At 51.3% G+C, this 18,044-nt stretch overlaps 1 protein-coding gene across 5 annotated transcripts in view; it reads right to left on the reverse strand.

The window, feature by feature from the left end:
- GRM7 (glutamate metabotropic receptor 7) overlaps window positions 1-18,044 on the reverse strand; it is a 168,912-nt gene that overhangs the window by 79,405 nt on the left and 71,463 nt on the right. For all 5 annotated transcript variants that reach the window (XM_054281306.1, XM_054281307.1, XM_054281305.1 and 2 more), the window contains exon 2: window positions 17,296-17,512. In XM_054281306.1, coding sequence (XP_054137281.1) covers window positions 17,296-17,512 — 217 coding nt within the window. The remainder of the gene's footprint in view (window positions 1-17,295; window positions 17,513-18,044) is intronic.

Consider the following 18,044-nt stretch of genomic DNA (forward strand, 5'->3'; position numbering starts at 1 on the left):
CAGGAGGAGCTGCACTGTGCCACACCCAGAATGAACCCCAGGAAATTCACTTTACAGCAAGAACGTCGGAGAGTCAAAATATGAATGCACCAGAAATGAGGAATGAGGTCACAGCCATCTCTCCATCTATCCATCTTTAAACAATTGTTATGCCACAAAGAAGGGTTTTTTTGCAGACTCTTGATAGGGCAAGGTAATCAGAAAATTACCAATAAAAACCAGAAAAAAACTCAGGAAATCTGGGATTCACAAGACCAAAGAGAGGGGCCAAGGACAGGATAAGGAAGAATTAATAATGCTGCATGTGCCCCTTTCCCTTACTGTGGGGCACTCCTCATGTCAGTCCCAGTTTTGCTGAATTTCCCTCTGCTATTTGCAGGTGAAATGTCACCCTGTGCCCCTGCAGTGAGCATTGTCCCAGGGCATCTCCCACATCCCTGGGGCTGGGAGGAGCTGCAGCTCCTCCTGCAACGAGGGACAAGGGCCAACACATTTCCCTTAATAAGAGTCTGACTTGTATGGAGGAATTTAAACGATGTTCTGAGTGTTACACAAATGAAAAGTAATTAAACCAATGTAACTTCTGAGGAAGCAGATGTTAACTGCTATTTCACATAAAACATCCACTTCCTTTAATTCATTCTGCGGTCGGAAAAGATGACCAAAGTTATCTTTACTTTGCAAAAACTACTGCAATGGGAGCGAGGGAAATTAACACTTTGATTAACACTCTTAATATTTGAAATTAATTTCAAAGCTCCATCTCAGTTTCCAAGGTTTGCATTAATCATTTCTCCCAATATTATGGCATATTGAAAAGAACCTGATGAGATTGATTCCAAAACAGAGAGTGAGGAGACAGGCACCCCTGATTCAGCTCCTCCCTGGCATTCCAAGCCTGCCTACCCAGGGAACTGCACTGAGGAGGAGCTGCTTTGCTACCACATCTATTTTAACAGGAAACGTGCAATTTTTGATGTAAAATTCTCTTTCTCACACACAGAGCAGCTCATCCCAGGGCTGGGACACCCAGAGAGCTCTGGCAAACCATGGCTGGAGGGGAACTCTGTTAACCCCAGGATCAGGGAATGGTTCGGGCTGGAAAAGCCCTGTAGGATCAGGATCCATCTGGAAAAGCCCTCCAGGATCAGGGAATGGATTGGGCTGGAAAAGCCCTGTAGGATCAGGATCCATCTGGAAAAGCCCTCCAGGATCAGGGAATGGATTGGGCTGGAAAAGCCCTGTAGGATCAGGATCCATCTGGAAAAGCCCTCCAGGATCAGAGTCCAGCTGGGGAGGCTCAGGGCAGCACAGCTCCCCAAACTCCTCCACTCCGCAAACACAGAAAATGCAAAAATCCCCTCCAAGCTGTTGGTTTCTGTCACCTGCAGAGTCCTTGGGACTCACAATGGACACCACAAACCCAGCATTCATTAACCCTTCCCAGCCCAGGCCAGCACTGCCCTGTCCCCAGGAGCCACAAACCCAGGATGGGTGCCACAGACATCTTTTATGGAAAATAAAAGCAGAATATCCACAGAATTCCAGCGAGCCTTGTTTAATCCACTCGCCTTCAGCTGTTGTGCAGACTCCTCATTTTGGGGAAAGAAATGTTTTTAATTAAGGTGCCTGCACAGCGGCTGAGGCAGAGCTGCCCTGGATGGGACGGAGCCTTTTGTTGAGTCACGCTCTTCCCTCTCCAATCCCCATTCCCCAGACAGTGTCACTGCTCCATTTGTTAATCCACACTTAATTCCTAAATCACAAAACATCATGGCTTTAAAGATAAGCTTTTAAACACCCTCCCACACAGCCTCTCCTGCCATCTCCCGGGACCCTGTGATAACCAGCAGCAGCCAGGCACTGCAAATATTCAAATATTCAAATAATGGGAGTGGAGGAGCTGCTGCTGCCGGCTGGGGCTGGAGATGGAGGTGGGAGAGGGGAGGTGACACCTGGGGAGGTGGGAGAGGATGGGAGGTGACACTTGGGGAGATAGGAGGGGACAGGAGGTGACACCTGGGGACATGGGATGGGATGGAAGGTGACACCTGGGGAGGAGCAGGGCTGAGGATAAAGGAGCAGGGAAGGAAGGTCAGGAGCTGGGTTTTGCCCCTTTCCAAAGGCAGGGAGAGGGAAGGAGCAGAGTCCAGTTGAGGTGAGAGCCCCATGGCACAGGGCAACACAGCTCCTCAAATTCCTCCACTCTGCAAACACAGAAAATGCAAAAAAACCCCAGCAAGCTGTTGGTTTCTGTCACCTGGAGAGTCCTTGGGACTCACAATGGACATCACAAACCCAGCATTCATTAACCCTGGGAACACCACAGAGCCCCCGAGCTGCTCGTGTTTGAAATGCCCCAGAATGGGAACTGCCACCCACAAAAACCCAGGCTGGAGCCCCAGGGCTGCCCCAGACCCACCCAGGACATGCAGGGCAGGCACTGGGTGCCCCTGGGGCCACCCACAGCTGCAGCACCTCTGGAATGGCCAGAGGACAGCACAGCCCTGCGCTCATGGAGAATCCTGATTTTCTGTTTTCAAAGAATGGAGGAGCCCTGCTCCCTCCCTGCCTGCTCCCTCAGTCAAGATTTTAAATGTAACCTCGATTCCTCCAGCACTGGGAAGAGTCCTATTAAAGCTACAGCTACTTTGATGATAAATTTTAATTAGTGCTATCCACAAAATGCTAAAATAATCTGATGGAGGAGGCGAATTCCAGCTGAAACAGCAGAACATGTAAATCCTCTGCCTGATTTACAGATCTTGGAAGCAAATCTGGAGCAGTTCCCTCAGCCTCTCATGCAATATTTTTTATTTTTCCCCAGAAAAGTTGCATTGCCAAGGAGACATCTCTTTTTTGGGTAGATCCCTGTTAATTACTAGCACGGAACTTTCCCACTAATTGAGCAGCCAGCCAACACACCAACTCAGAGATGCACAGCTTGCTGCAATCTGAGCTCCAGCATGGGAAAACCAAGGGATTCTTCTCCAAAAGGAAATCAAAGCATTTCAGCAATGGTTGAAAGAGAAATGGAAGCACTTTTTACCTACCAAAACATGGAGTTCAGGGTTGTGTGCTTCCCCTGCCACAGCTGAAGGCATCACTAACACCTAAAACAGAGCAGAGAGCTGCACTTGCACATTAAATGTCTAGAGGCAGGGGCAGAGACAGCGCCATCAGCTCCTCGCAGAGCAGCAGGCACAGGACCAGCCCCAGGAGCATCCCTGTTCCACCCAGACAGTGACACCTGGGCAGGTGCTGGGACAGGGAACAGGGCCTGGGGCACTCAGGGCTGAGCCCTCTCAGGGTCAGTGGCCGCTCTGCACAGAGAGAAGAGGCACAAAACCAAGGGGAAATTCAGGAGAGGGAGGATCAAAGGAGAGAGAACATCTCCTTGGGCACAGTCATCCCATGCCTGCAGGCCCCAGGGATGCTGAGATGCTGCCCTGGCAATGCCCTCACACCTCTGTGGGCACAGCAATCCCTGAGCCAGCTCTGCCTTTGGGGTGGGCCGAGATTCACCTGGACAGCCAGAGCCCAGAGCAGGGATGGAGCGCGTGCTTCAAACCTGCAGGGTCACTGAGCGAGGCCCTGCTCATCCAGAGCAGCCTGGGAGTGCTGCTGAAACTGGGTGGGGACAGAAATGAAACCAGAGAGGAAAAACTAACCAGAGAGGAAAACTAAACCAGGGAGGAGAAAACAGGCATACCTGCTTGCTGTTTCTATGGGCAGCTCCTCAGAGCTCTGACTCTTTCTCCTCCACAAAGCAGCCACTGACTCCAGCTCCCCTCTCAATCAGCCACCCTACTCTTTATAGCATCCTCTTCTCGTTGGGTACAGCTATGCCCTGGTAAAGTCAGGCCTGCTCCTAATCTTTGATAACTGCCCCAGCTGCAGCTCCTTAGGCGTGAGATTACTTTCCTCACTATCTTTATTTTCTTGTATTCTATCCCCCTACAATGAGTGGATGGGTGGATGGATGGATGGATGGATGGATGGATGGATGGATGGATGGATAGATAGATAGATAGATAGATAGATAGATAGGATGGTGGTCCAACAAAAGCACCTCCCAACCCCACAAACCTGCAGGAGGAGCCTCCTGGAGCCCACCTGCACCTCTCTGTGCCAGGTGTTTGCCCCTTGTTGCCATGCCTGACCTGGCCGCTACACAGTGTTTGCCATGCTCCTGCCCCAGCAGAAATTATTTCCTTGGGAAAAAATGTAAAAGCTTTAAAATAGATTAAAAAAAAAAAAGATATAAATCCATTAGAGTAAGTAAAAAGCAAACCCTTTTTAGGCTCCAGCTGGGAGCCTGAGAAGTCCTGAATCACTTCCAATTTACCATGAGGTTGTCCAAGGTGAAAAGGTTGAACCTGGTGGCAGTCACTTCCACATTCTAGTGGCTGTGTCTGGATTTTTGCCTGCCAGCTGGAGCAGGAGTGCAGTGAAATTACCCAGCTGCTAACAGCTGGAAATGACTCCCAGGGTCAGCCCCTGCCCCTGGAGTGTTAGATGGGTTCAGCCCCAGAGATTTTACTGCAGGTGCCACTTGTGCCTCCTATTTCAGGGAGGATTTCATCTTGGCTGCAGACAAAATTTCTCTCTGGCTCTCTCTCCCTTCATTTGACAGAAACAGAACTCGAACTTAAATAGCAAAACACCCATAATTTCATATCAAGGTTCTCCAATCACCTGAAAAGTGGTGGTTGGTGCAGCCGGTTCTAACCCTGTCTGGACAGAAGATGTGCTGGAAATAAAATTCAGAGCTCTCCTGTTTCCATGGCAAATTAGGATGAGCAACACGAAATCAGGAGAGAGAAATCTGGGGGGAAAACCCAACATTGTGGAGAAGGGAAGTGGCCAGAATTGGCTCATTAAGGTGTGGATGTGTGTGACGCTAATTAATCTCTCCGTGGGGCAGGGAGGGGCTGCATGGTGCCATCCCCCTGTGGCACCTGGGGCTGGCCCAGAGCAGAGGCTGGGGACACCAACAGTGTCTCATGAGCTTGTAAATCATGGAATTACAGCTCCAAACTTCAGCACTTCCTGACAATTGCTGGTTTCCATGCTGCCCCAGCCACCCTGCCTGCAAGGAGTCCCTTTTACCCACGAGTGGTCCCAGGTGAGAGGAGCTGCTGTCCTTGCCCGTGGAGCTGTTCTGCCTTCATCCCCTGCCTTCCCCTCACCCCTGTGTCACCATGATATTTTATGAAAAATCCCTTTTGCCAGGATTTTTCTCCTGAGAAGCCTCAGAGGAAAAGAAAAACATCAATTATCTGCTGCTGTGGAATGCAACAGGTGCATCTGTGATTGGTCCATGTGGTTGTTTTTAATTAATGGCCAATCACAGTCAGTTGGCTCAGACTCTGAGTCACAAGCTTTTGTTATCATTCCATTCCTTTCTATTCCTTGCCAGCCTTCCGATGAAATCCTTTCTTCTATTCTTTTAGTATAGTTCTAATATATAATTTTCTTTTAATATAATATATATTATAAAATATAAAATAATAAATCAGCCTTCAGAAACACGGAGTCAAGATTCTCATCCCTTCCCTGGTCCTGGCACCCCTGCGAACACCTCCACACCCCTGCCCTGATCCCAGCCCTGCATCCCCAGCCCGTCCCTGCCCAGGGCTCCCGCAGCCCCATCACCCCTCCAAGCTCCTGAGTGCTCTCAGAAAAGGCAGAACATTTTCCAAAGGCTGCAGAGGTCTCCCAAGCCCAGCCATCGAGGAAAATGAAAGATAATTCACAAAAATCACACTGAATTTCCCGCAAATGACGGGCATTATGGCAGTTATCCATTTTCATGGCACTTTCCCACATCTCTGTTTCAGGTGAACGGCAGCTGGGGTTTTCAGCAGCCCCATTTGGTGGAGGGTGTGCAGGAGGGGTGAGGAAAGCACAGTGCTGAGCACTGGAACCCTCTGGGGATGGAACACACTCTGGGGACCCGTGATGCTCTCACTCAGAGCTCCTTGTATTTTCTGTTGATTTTTCTTTGGCAATGTCACTTTTAATAACAGGTTCAGAAGCAGGCTGACCTACATAATCCCTCCGGTACAGAAGCACATGCTGCCTCCCACTATTTTTGGAGAACGTAAACGGAAATGTCTGTGCCTTGCTTGGTCACCGTGTCCCTCCAGAGCTATAAAAACCAAATTGGAACAAACGTCCAAGGCTCGTCCAATTCGCCAGGCAAACTCACAGATCTGTTCTTTTCTCAACAGAAGGGCCCAGCAACGCACAAGGGTCTGATTATTTCACACCAAGGCACAAATCCTGCTGCTCTACACTCAGATGGCACCGGGGAGCTGCAGAACCCAGAGCTGGCCTGGAGCTGGAACTTCTGCCTCTCTCCTGCCCGTGGACACCAGCTTAGCAGAAGAATCCAGCACGGGGAAATAGGATGGCAGAAGCATCAAGGTAATTTCAAGCTTTTTTCCTATTATTCTGTTACCCTTTAATTGTCCTGAATCAGCCCTGCCCCAGACAGAACTCGTGTTTTCCTTTCTGGCTGTCTCACGCTCCTCTCCCTCTGGGATCCAGCAGCACCTGCACACAGCCCCTGCTGCCAGGCCCAGCCTGAAACCAGCTGGCCACAAATAAATCCCCTGGGGTGGTTTGGCTGAATCACATCTGGTCTGAAAAGGCACAAAAGCTGCTCACAGTGCCCCAGAACTCCCTTGGTCAAACTGGCATTTCCCAGCTTCATCCTGCAGCATCCTCCACGGGGCAGGGACATCATCATCCTCCCCAGGGACATCATCATCCTCATCCTCCCCAGGACATCATCATCATCAGGGACATCATCATCTGTCGCTATAAAACACAAAAGAACAGAAGCTCACACCACTGTTCTCAAAGTAAAGAAAAAGAGAAGTTTAATTTCTGACTCCAACATTTATAGACTTCCAAAAGTGGCAGTGGATTGGAGGGTGACGGTGCCACCTCTCCAATGACACTGGACAGACCAACGGTCCATCAGATTTCTCCTCCTCCAGAAAGGAATGCAAAACAATGAGTTATTTACAGAAAGTGTGTGAGAAAGTTCACTACAAGAATGTCAACATCAGAAGGCTCAGAAAAACTTAAAAAACCAAAGCGACAATCACCCTCCCCAGGGCCGTCATCCTCCTCCCCAGCCCCACAGGAACCATCCCTGTGCCCCAGCCCAACCCAGCCCTGCTCTCCTCCATCCTCCCCTGGGCACTCCCTCTCCTCCCTTCAATGCCAGCACACAGAACATTTCCCTGCCAGTAATCTTGCTTATTCTAATAAAGAGCCACTGACTAAAACAAAATCCAGAGAATTGACTGTTGACTCACAACTGAAGAGAAATTCCCACAGGCAAATCTTTTTGGCATTCCAAGAGCATGACTAATTCAATTAACACCAGCCAGAAGAAGATTATGTAAAGCTACCGAGTTATACATCTCTATTTGTGCAGAATAAATAACAATTACATGTTAAGGAACACAGGTAAGAGCTGTGGTTTGCATTTTCCATTTCAAATACTGCTGGAAACCTCTTTAGTGCCAGTTTGACACCAGGAGGTGTTCACAACTTTTCAGACATATGTGAAAATAAAGTTTTAGAGGTGTGTGGTTTTAATTACCTTTTCTTTATTCAGATCATTACTGGATGCTGTTGTGGCAGAGCTGTCTCTGTCCATCAGTGACTGTACATGTGCCAAACCACCCTCCACCCTTCCTTTTCTTTTCTGCTAATTCAAAACCTCCCCAAATCTCATGAAAAGAGAAAAGCAGAGAAGCAAGGAAGTGGAAAGGAGCTTGTCTTGGGGATCACTCATGCAAGGAGAGAGCTCAGGATTGCCCTTGGAAGGCTTTTCTGCAGACTTCACCAACCCAGAGCACAATTAAAGCACGAGCCTGAAAGTTCCTGTGCCAGAAAACAACTTGCTGTGTTTCCTTGGGCTCCAAGGGCAGAGGCTGCTGAACCCCCCCAAGCAGTGACATAAATGTGAATTCTGGGCTGGGGCAGAGCAGCTCATGGGGCTGCCCCAGAACCAGGGCCCCCTGGCAAACTGGGCACCACAGGTGATGATGTGGCTGCTGGAAAACCTCGGTGAGCCTGTGGGCTCAGCCAGCCTGGGGGCATTGCACAGCAGCCTTGGCACAGCCCTGGGTGCCAACACCCCTGCCCAGCTGCAGCCAGGGCCCCGTCCCTGCCAGCCTGGCTCAGTGACCCCCCCTCTGTCACCTGCAGCAAGCCCGGGCACCTTCTGCACAGCGCCCACCACGCCAGCTTGGGTGAACCAAGCAGGAGTTGGGGCAGCTGCCCTTGTTTAAAACCACATCTGTGCCCACCTGAGACCACCAGGGCACCCAGGGCTACCAGCACACCCCAACAGTGCCAGTAAATGCTCACAGACACATCTGTGCCCTCCTGGAGTACCAGGGCACACAGCCCTAGTGGCAGCTAATGCTCACAGACACATCTGTGCCTCCTGAGAAGCTGGGAGGCCTCAGGAACAAAATGCAAACAATGGTTATCTGCTGCTGTGGAATGCAACAGGTGCATCTGGGATTGGTCTCATGTGGTTGTTTGTAATTAATGGCCAATCACAGTCAGCTGGCTCGGACTCTCTGTCCAAGCCACAAACCTTTGTTATCATTCCTTCCTATTCTATTCTATTCTTAGCCAGCCTTCTGAGAAAATCCTTTCTCCTACTCTTTTAGTATAGTTTTAATGTAATATATATGATAAAATAATAAATCAGCCTTCTGAAACATGGAGTCAGATCCTCATCTCTTGCCCCACCCTCAGACCCCTGTGAGCACCGTCACACCTGAGCATCCCCAGGTGCTGCAGGCACACAGAGCTGGGCTGGGCTGGGCTGGCACCTCGGGCTCTGCCCCTCCTCACCTGCCCCCTGCCCTTTGTGTGCCAGGGCCTGCTGGCTTTGCTGCACAGCAAATCACTGAGGGCACATTTCATTTCTTGGAGCTGATAATGAGTGCAGCCAGATATGGATCCTTTCATTTAAAAGTCTGCTTTGCAATTTAATCAGCCTCCACAGCCTCAACAGCAGCCTGAAAGCAATGTGGGATGGTTGTAATGGTGAATGAAGAATGGAAAAATTAGACAAGAATTAGATTAATGATTTTATCAGAACTACTGAGCTGCTGTCTGTAATCAAGCTTCAGTGCAACGTGCTCTCTGAACACACTGCTGTCCCTGGGGAGCATCACACACCTCCAGCACAGCCTGGCTCTGTCCAGGGCTGGGCAATTCCAGCTCCTCTGCACACACTGACACAGGGGACAAGCACCACTGTGAGCAGCAATTCCCCCCTTCCTCCTCCTCTTCAGCAACAATTTCAGGAATTAATGATGTGACAAGACATCCACAGCCAGCCTGACACCCCACACAGGACCCATCCCCTCCTCCAGACCCTGTGGGGAAATTTGGGTCTGCACCCAGTGCCCTGCAAGGGCAAAGCAGGACCGACACACAGCAAAGGAGAAAGTCAGCAAACAGCTGGGGAGGCCCAGGCAGCCCTAAATCCATTGCAGGGGCTCCAGACAGCCCAAATCCATTGTGGGGAGCCCCAAATCCATTGTGGGGAGCCCCAAATCCATTGTGGGGAGCCCCAAATCCATTGTGCGGACCCCGGCACCCCCTGCCCTGGCGCAGCTCAGTGCCCATCTCAGCCCCTGCCCTCCCAGCCCATTGCCAAGCCCAGAGGCCAGAGCTGAGCTGGGGGAGGATTTCCCCCCTGGATTTGCCACCACGAGCAGCACAATCCCCATGGCCTGGCTGGGTGGGACACAGGGAGAGCTGCTGGGGCTGGGATCAGTTCCTGCGCGAGTGAGCAGAGCACAGGGCTGCACAGCAGCTCTCAGGCATCCCCAGACCTTTGTGGCTGCAGGAAAATGCTGCACTCAGAGGCAGCTGCTGGCACACCTGTGCACATTCACCTGCTGAACTGAAAAGCAGCTCGGCACTAATGACATCCAAATGAGATCTCTGCCATCTCTGATGTTTGTGATTCCCGGCTCCTTTCTGAGTGAAAGATGCTGTTAGAGTTTAATCAATAGCATTCTGCTCACAGAAAGGCTTCTGAAGCTGACAAAACTGCACAGGTTTGCTCTGAGACCTGCTCGAGCTGAGGAGCCATAAAAAGAAAACGCTTTGCTTTTCATGCTGGGGAGGCTGCTGAGATTGCTGAGGAAAGCAGAGAGTGGCTGCAGACAGGGAGGGAGCTCAGTGCTGATGGGAGGCATGGATGGGGCTGGGGACGGGGACAGGCTGGGTGTGGGGGCAGAACAGGGACCAGGGAACAGGGACAGGCTGGGAGTGACTGCAGGTCTGGGTCACTGCAGGAATCAGGGACAGCCTGAGTGTGTGACTGGGGATGCAGAACAGGGCTCAGGAACCTCAGCAACCTCAGAGATCAATAAATACCATCAGATCTATCTCACTGACAGCCAGAGGGGTGAGACTCCCAGGGCCACCCTGTCCCACCCGGCACAGACACCCGGGCCAGGACTGAGCCCCAGCTCTGGCAGGGATCCCCCTGCCTGCACAGAGCCACCAATGCTCAGGGCTCTGGCACAAAACTGAGGGGCTCTGCTTCCCTGATCCAGGCTCAGGTGCTCAAACATGAGACTCCAAGTGGCATTTGCTTTGGACACTGAAATAGGTATGAAAAAAAGCCCTCCCAAGGCACAAAGGAAAACTTGGCAAAAGGCACAGGCTGCAAAAATAGAGGCCATTCCTTAAGCAGAGTCCCTGCTATCCAGCAGTGATATACCAGCAGTATAATCTTAATTAGCCAATAAAAGTTTTTAGACAATCTGTCTAGACTTGCTTTTGCCTGGACATAAAATTGGCTTTAAAAGAAATACACAAACAGCAATGAAACGCCAGTGAAGAGCTGTCAAACAAAGCTCCCTGCTGCTCTACATCTGCACCCTGCTCTCAAACACGAGCATTTCAGTGAAATCCCTCAGGTTTTAAGCAGCAAGCTGCTGGGTTTGGGCTCAGAGCTCAGCCAGCCCAGCCCCCGGGTGCTGCTGCAGCAGGAGCCCAGCTCTGCTGGGGAGTCTGAGCGGCCCAGCCTGGCAGGCTGCAGGAAGGCAGGCCCTGTAAATAATGATAAATGGGCAAAACCACATCTGGGGAGCACCGGGCTGGTCCCGGCCTGCTCCAGAGCAGCAGGACACTGAGGGACCCTGGGCAGAGCCATGAGGAGCAATGAGGAGCAGGGCTCACACACAGACCTCCAGGAGGGCTGCTTCCCCTGCCCCACAAAACAGAGACCTGGGGCAGAATCCCTGCCTTAGCTTCCAGAAGTTTTAAATTTTCACAATCAAATCAATTCTGCTCCTGAAATCAGGTTCTTTTGGGATTAAACAAATGTGATTTTCGAGCCCACTCACTCCCTTGCAAAGCTTCCTTACTCGTGGACATTTTTCGCAGCCATGGCTCAATCTCTGCAAGCCCATCCACTGGTATCACCTTTGTTCTGCAGCTTTTCATCCTCCCTCTCCTCAGCCCCGTTCCTTCCTTGCTCTTTCCACAGACTCATTCCTTTTATTGTTCTCTAACCCCAAACTCTCTCCTTTCCCCCACTCCTCCCCAGAACAGCAGCCTCTGCCCTTCAAGGGGATCTTCTCCTCAAGCCCCCTAAAGCCCAGAAACAAACTGAATGTCCCTATTTCCTCACAGCCCCTAATTCCCAGTACCAAACTGTGTGTCCATTTCCTCCCTATCTCCCCTAATTTCCAGTGCCAAACTCTGTCCCTATTTCCTCCCCATGTCCCCCCTAATTCCCAGGAACAAACTGTGTGTCCATTTCCTCACAGCCCCTAATGCCCAATACCCAAATGTGTGTCCCTTTCCTCCTCACCTCCCCTAATTCCCAATAACAAACTGTGCCCCCATTTCCTCACAGCCCCCTGATGCCCAGTTGTTGGGAAGGATGAAAGTTTGACAAGAAACTCTCACAGATATGGATGCTTAGCAGAAAGATTTTTGAATGTAGCATCTGAAGACTATAAATGAAAGCAAGTTTTGCTCTAAAAGACAAGAATTGCTGAGCCAGTCTCACTGGATAACCAAGGAGGCAAAAGGCATTTTATGTTAGTTAGAAGGGGTTTTTATGGCTTAGAGCAAAGGACAAACCCACCTCAAACAGAAGATGTTTTTACCAAGCAGAAAGATAGCACAGGCAAACAAGTCAGCAATGTGGCAAGTGGAACAAAGGTCTCAGAATTTTCCACAGCAAGAAAACTGAAAAACAACTTCCAGCTTAAACTGTAATGTACTGACTTTTAGTGATTGGAGACCAGTAACATGAGTATGGTAATTATAGCAGTTATGATAGGCTATAGGTAATAGTTAAGGTATAGATTGGTTCTGCTGTATGAAAATGCTCAGCAAAGAAAAGTATAGAATGCATTGGAACCAAAGGAAAGTATATATTGCAGTGTAACCAAAAGTGTATAATGCATTGTAATCAAAAGAAAAGTATCTAATGCATTGTAACCAAAAGAAAAGTATATAGTGCAATGTAACCAAAACCAAAGGGTCTCCAGGCCTGCCTGCAGCTGGAGCTGACAGCTCTGTCACCCACAACCCTGGAAATCCACACCAGGCACTGATCCCCCATGATGGTAAAAGGGAAGGAAATACATCTGTCACCAAGCACCAAGGGTTGGATTTGGTTAAAGGTAAGGAAATACTTCTGTCACCAGGCACCAAGGACTGGGTTTGGTTTTAAGGTAAGGAAATACATCTACCACCAGGCATCAATGACTGGGTTTGTTTTTCACTCAAGCTCTTTACCAGTGCGCTTGTGTTTGGCGCCGACTCAGCCTGAGCAGTCCAAGAGAAAGGGATGTTTGCAAAGGGAGCTGGGATTCATCCCCTGTGCTGGCAGGGAGCAGAGCAGCCCCTCAGGACCCCTGGCAGGCCCAGGAGGGAGCGGCCCTGCAGCCACAGGGTTTGGGATGTGGAACCACCGCAGCGCCCCAGGCAGGCACAGGAGGAGCTCCGAGCTCCAGGCAGCCCTCAGGGAGCTCAGCCCCTCCTCTGCCCTGCTCACAGGCCCCAAAGAGCTCTGAGCGCTCCCAGGGACAGGTTTTGCTCTCCTGCTCTCAGCAATTCCTCCAGGCTCTCACTGCAACCCCAACACTCCTGAGCACCAAGGCCAGGGCATCTCCTCCCAGCCCAGCACAATTAACAGGACACCTCATTAACCCGGCCAGGCTGGGCACAGAACTGCAGCCGCTACAAACTCAGACAGCCATCCTTCCTGGCTGTTGGCTCTGAAATGCCAAAACATTTGTCATGTGACAACAGGAGGGAGAACAATAGATTTCATAATGTTGTTATTTAACATCAGCGCACACTGAAAGGACACGTGCCTGAGTGCTTGGGAAAAGTGGGAAGAAAAATGGAAAACACTTGAAGCGCTTGGATATAAATGACTCGATTTTCTGAGCGCTTTATCCATTTGTTTTTGTGCATTTGATCCAGAAAGCAGGATCCCAGCAGAGTGAGGAAAGGCTACCCATCACAGCTGGGTGACTGAGCACAGCCAAGGACAGGGGAACTCACTGAGCCCCAGGAGGGGTCTGCAAACCTCCCCAAAGCCCCCCCTGTGCACCCTCACACCCACCAACACCCGGGCCCTGTGACCCTGCAAGGAGCCCAGCCCCACAGCCAGAGCCTGGCTCTGCTGAGGCTGCCCCAAAGCTGAGCTCAGAGCGGGGTGAGCCCGGCTGGCTGCCCGAGGGGCTGCAGGGGGAGAGCTGAGCCCAGCCCGGTGCTCTGGGGCAGCCCCAGCAGCTCAGCCCAACATCCGACAGCTCAGCCCAACATCCAACAGCTCAGCCCAACATCCGACAGCTCATCAAATCCTCACTGCTCCTCCTCATCCTCACTGCTCTGTCCTGGGCAGCCCCAGCAGCTCAGCCCAACATCCAACAGCTCATCAAATCCTCACTGCTCCTCCTCATCCTCACTGCTCTGTCCTAGGCAGCCCCAGCAGCTCAGCCCAACATCCGACAGCTCAGCCCAACATCCGACAGCTCAGCCCAACATCCAACAGCTCATCAAATCCTCACTGCTCCTCCTCATCCTCACTGCTCTGTCCTGGGCAGCCCCAGCAGCTCAGCCCAACATCCGACAGCTCATCAAATCCTCACTGCTCCTCCTCATCCTCACTGCTCTGTCCTGGGCAGCCCCAGCAGCTCAGCCCAACATCCAACAGCTCAGCCCATCCCCACTGCTCCTCCTCATCCTCCCCAGCTCTCCCCATCCCCTCCCAGCCCTGCCCAGCTGTACAAGGAGGGACACTCATCGTGCAGCCCAGCAGTGCAGAGCAGCAGAACCCCACTGAGCTGTGCCAATGGGCCATTTGGGGAGAGCAGAGCGTTCATAAATGCACTCCAGATCTTTCATTTATCTGTTAGGAGGCATTCAAGTGGTCTTTTGCTAACGACTTCAATATATATATTTCTTACAGACAGCAATTAACCTTCTGGTACAGATTAATCTTTAAAAAAAAATCAAAGATGAATTAATCTTTGAAATTCAAGTATTCAGTAGTTTCATTAATAATCTGAAATTGTCCTTAAGATTTCCCATAATTAGACCATTCCCCTAATTTATTAATCCCACAGACTGCAGAGCATGTTTCAAATCTTCATCTCCTGCCACAATGACATATTCAAACTCGCTTGAAGTGCCCATAATAAAAGTCACTTTGTGAAGAATTATTAACTCAGAGGATCAAGCAAAGTCTTTATGTGCCAAAGCATATTTGAAAACTGAGCAGGGGAAGCACTTTCCACTGATCCCCAGATTCCCTAAGATCCCAGCTGATCAGACACGAGTTTGGATGAAACTCTGCGTTCAGGATAACTAACCTGCTACAGATTGCAGCCAGAGCCAGGGAATGCGCTGGTGCCTATGGAGCAGAGCTGCCCTTGCGCCAAGGGACAGGGCCTGGAGATGGCAGAGAGCTCTGGCACGGCTCAGCTTTGGGCTGGGGTCCCTCCAGCCTGGGCTCTGATCTGCTTGGGAGAGCCAGGAGGGGCCGTGCTGCCCTCCCTGCACAGGGCTGCCATCCCTGCCCAGCTCTGCCCCATCCCTGCCCAGCTCTGCCCCGGGTGTCACACACATCTTTTATGGAAAATCCTTTCCTTAGGATTTTTCCTCCTGAGAGGCTGAGAGGCCTCAGGAACAAAATGTAAGCAATGATTATCTGCTGCTGTGGGATGCAACAGGTGCATCTGGGATTGGTCTCATGGGGTTGTTTCTAATTAATGGCCAATCACAGTCAGCTGGCTCAGACTCTCTGTCTGAGACACAAGCTTTTGTTATCACTCCTTCCTACTGTATTCTTAGCCAGCCTTCTGAGGAAATCCTTTCTTCTATTCTTTTAGTATAGTTTTAATGTAATATATATGATAAAATAATCAATCAGCCTTCTGAACCATGGAGTCAGATCCTCGTCTCTTCCCTCATCCTGAGACCCCTGTGAACACCGTCACAGCCAGGTGCCATTCCCAGCCCATCCCTGCCCCCAGGTGCCATTCCCAGCCCTTTCCTTATCCCTGCCCATCCCAGCTCTGCCCCCTGCCCATCCCTGTCCCCGGGTGCCATTCCCAGCCCTTTCCTGGCCCTTCCCAGGGCTGGTGCCCGTCACTGTCACTGCCCCAGGCAGTCCCTGCCAGCCTGCCCAGCCCATCCTGCACAGAGTTTTCACCAATACCCACCCTGGGGCACTTGAGGCCCCAGGAATTAAACCCTGTCAGAGCTTCCCCTGAGCTGTGTGAGCGTGGCACAGGGAGCTGAGCACAGCCAGGGATCAGATTATCCCATCCCGGCTCCGAGGAGGAGCTTTAGGCAGCATCCCTGTCATCCAGAGCCTTCATCCCCAGCATCACCTCCATCCCCTGCACTCTCAGAGCTGAGGGGAGCAGGCTCTGCAGGCTCTGCTCTGTCTGAGGGGCTCAGTTTGGTGTTGGCTGCATGGGCAGCTCATGGAACAAATGTAATTCTGCACCAGGTCCAGGAACCGGGGCCCTGCTCTGCAGCCAGAGCCTGCCCTTCACACAGGGAACACATTTTGGGCATGGGATTGCAACAGTGGATATTTGCAAATAAAGCCAATTTTAAATTCCAATGAGCACTGGCATTTGTCACTTCCTGCTGTATTAAATCCAAACCCATTTGCTTTAATACTACATAAATATGCATTTGTAGGAACAGAAGAATTTATGCAAATGTGGGTTCCTTCTGTGACACCAGCATAAGGAAACAATTCCAGCTCCCCCTCTCCCAGGCCCCTTCCTTTGAGCCCAGTGACTCTCCCTGCCTGTTCCCTGGCAGGTGCTGCCAGCAGGGATCCATCAGGTTGGGGCAGTTTGGGGCAGTTTGGGGGCTGTCCCTGCAGACAGAGCCAGTGCTGTGGCACCAGCCTGGGCAGAGCAGCTCCTGCCCTGCCTGGGCACTGAGCTGGGCACCGAGCTGCTTTCATTGAGGCAGTGCCAGGCAGTGCCAGGCTGGGACACCTGTGAGCCCCATTTGGGGAGCACAGCAGAGCCTGCCCTGCCCCTGCTGATGGCTCTGCCTGCAGAGCCTCTGGAGACAGCCCTTGCATTCATCACCAGCAATGAATCCCATCCTCTGCTGTTCCTCCTCCCCAGCACAGGAATCAGCTGCAAACACCGCAGCTCCCAAACCCTCACAAGTCTGGGTTGCCAACCAGCTGGCCAAGGACTCACACCCAGCTCTGGCATGGCTCACCCCACACAGCAGCCCCTGAGCCTCCAGGGGAAGGTTCTGAGCTCCCTGCACTGAGCTGGGCAGGGCAATGCCAAAGCAAACCCAAACCCAAGCTCAGACCAGGCTGGCATGGAGAGCTGGGCACCCACGGTGGCACCGGCCAGGCTGGAAGCGGCTCACAGCACAGCTCACAGCACAGCTCCAGCCCATGGAGACACACACAGGAGCTCAGCCTTGCCAAACCTGCCCTGTGCCCGTGCCCACACCAGGACAGCTGAGCCAGGGCAGCAGCAGGAGCTGGGCACAACTCAGGGTTTCTGAATGCCCAGAAACGGCTGAAAACCACTGAGGGCTCCCACTGTCTGACCCTCCAGGAGCAGTTCAGGAACGACAACACCCAGGAGCCGTGGCAGAGCATTGCAGAGAGCCGGAGCAGCTTTAGGACCAAAGATGGGCTCTGGGAACACAGGATGACATTGAGCACAACACGACACGGATGGCTTGCTGAGCAGCACGGCCTACCTGCCTCTCTGGAAATTTGCATGAAGGACTCCACTCCTTTTTCTCCATAATTCCCTTCAGATGCCACAGTGGACACATAATTCCATCCCAAAGCTTTCACAATGTCCACCATTGCTTGTGCTTGGAAGGAATCTGGAGGAACCACCCGTGAGAAGAAATCATAGCGCCTGTCATCGCTCAACTCGGGGGCAGTTGAGGCATAACTGATTTGTGGGATCTGTAGAAAGAAACAATTTCTGATAAATACACACATTCACAGACTCATGGCACTTCTTGCAGCAGCAGCAGCTAAAGCTCCTGGCTTCAGCTGAACTTTGGCTTTGCTGTGTTCTGCACCACGTTCCCCTACGAGGTACAGGGACAGGAACAGTCCTTCACTGGCTCCAGTTACCCAGAAAAACGGGGAACCAACTGCTCCCAGTTACCCCAATAAAGCTCCCAGTTACCCCAATAAAACTGGGAACCAACTGCTCCCAGTTACCCAGATAAAGCTGGGAACCAGCTGCTGCCAGTTTATTTATCACCCACAGGTATTCACCAGCACTGCACAGTGTTTATCACCTATGGGTATTTACCAGCACTGCACAGTGTTTATCACCCACAGGTATTCACCAGCACTGCACAGTATTTATCACCTATGGGTATTTACCAGCACTGCACAGTGTTTATCACCCACAGGTATTCACCAGCACTGCACAGTGTTTATCACCCACAGGTATTCACCAGCACTGCACAGTGTTTATCACCCA

The sequence above is a fragment of the Melozone crissalis genome, unplaced genomic scaffold (genome assembly GCF_028551555.1).
Source record: "Melozone crissalis strain CALT ecotype California unplaced genomic scaffold, PUWL_Pcris_2 ptg000029l_1, whole genome shotgun sequence".
Taxonomy (NCBI): Eukaryota; Metazoa; Chordata; class Aves; order Passeriformes; family Passerellidae; genus Melozone; species Melozone crissalis.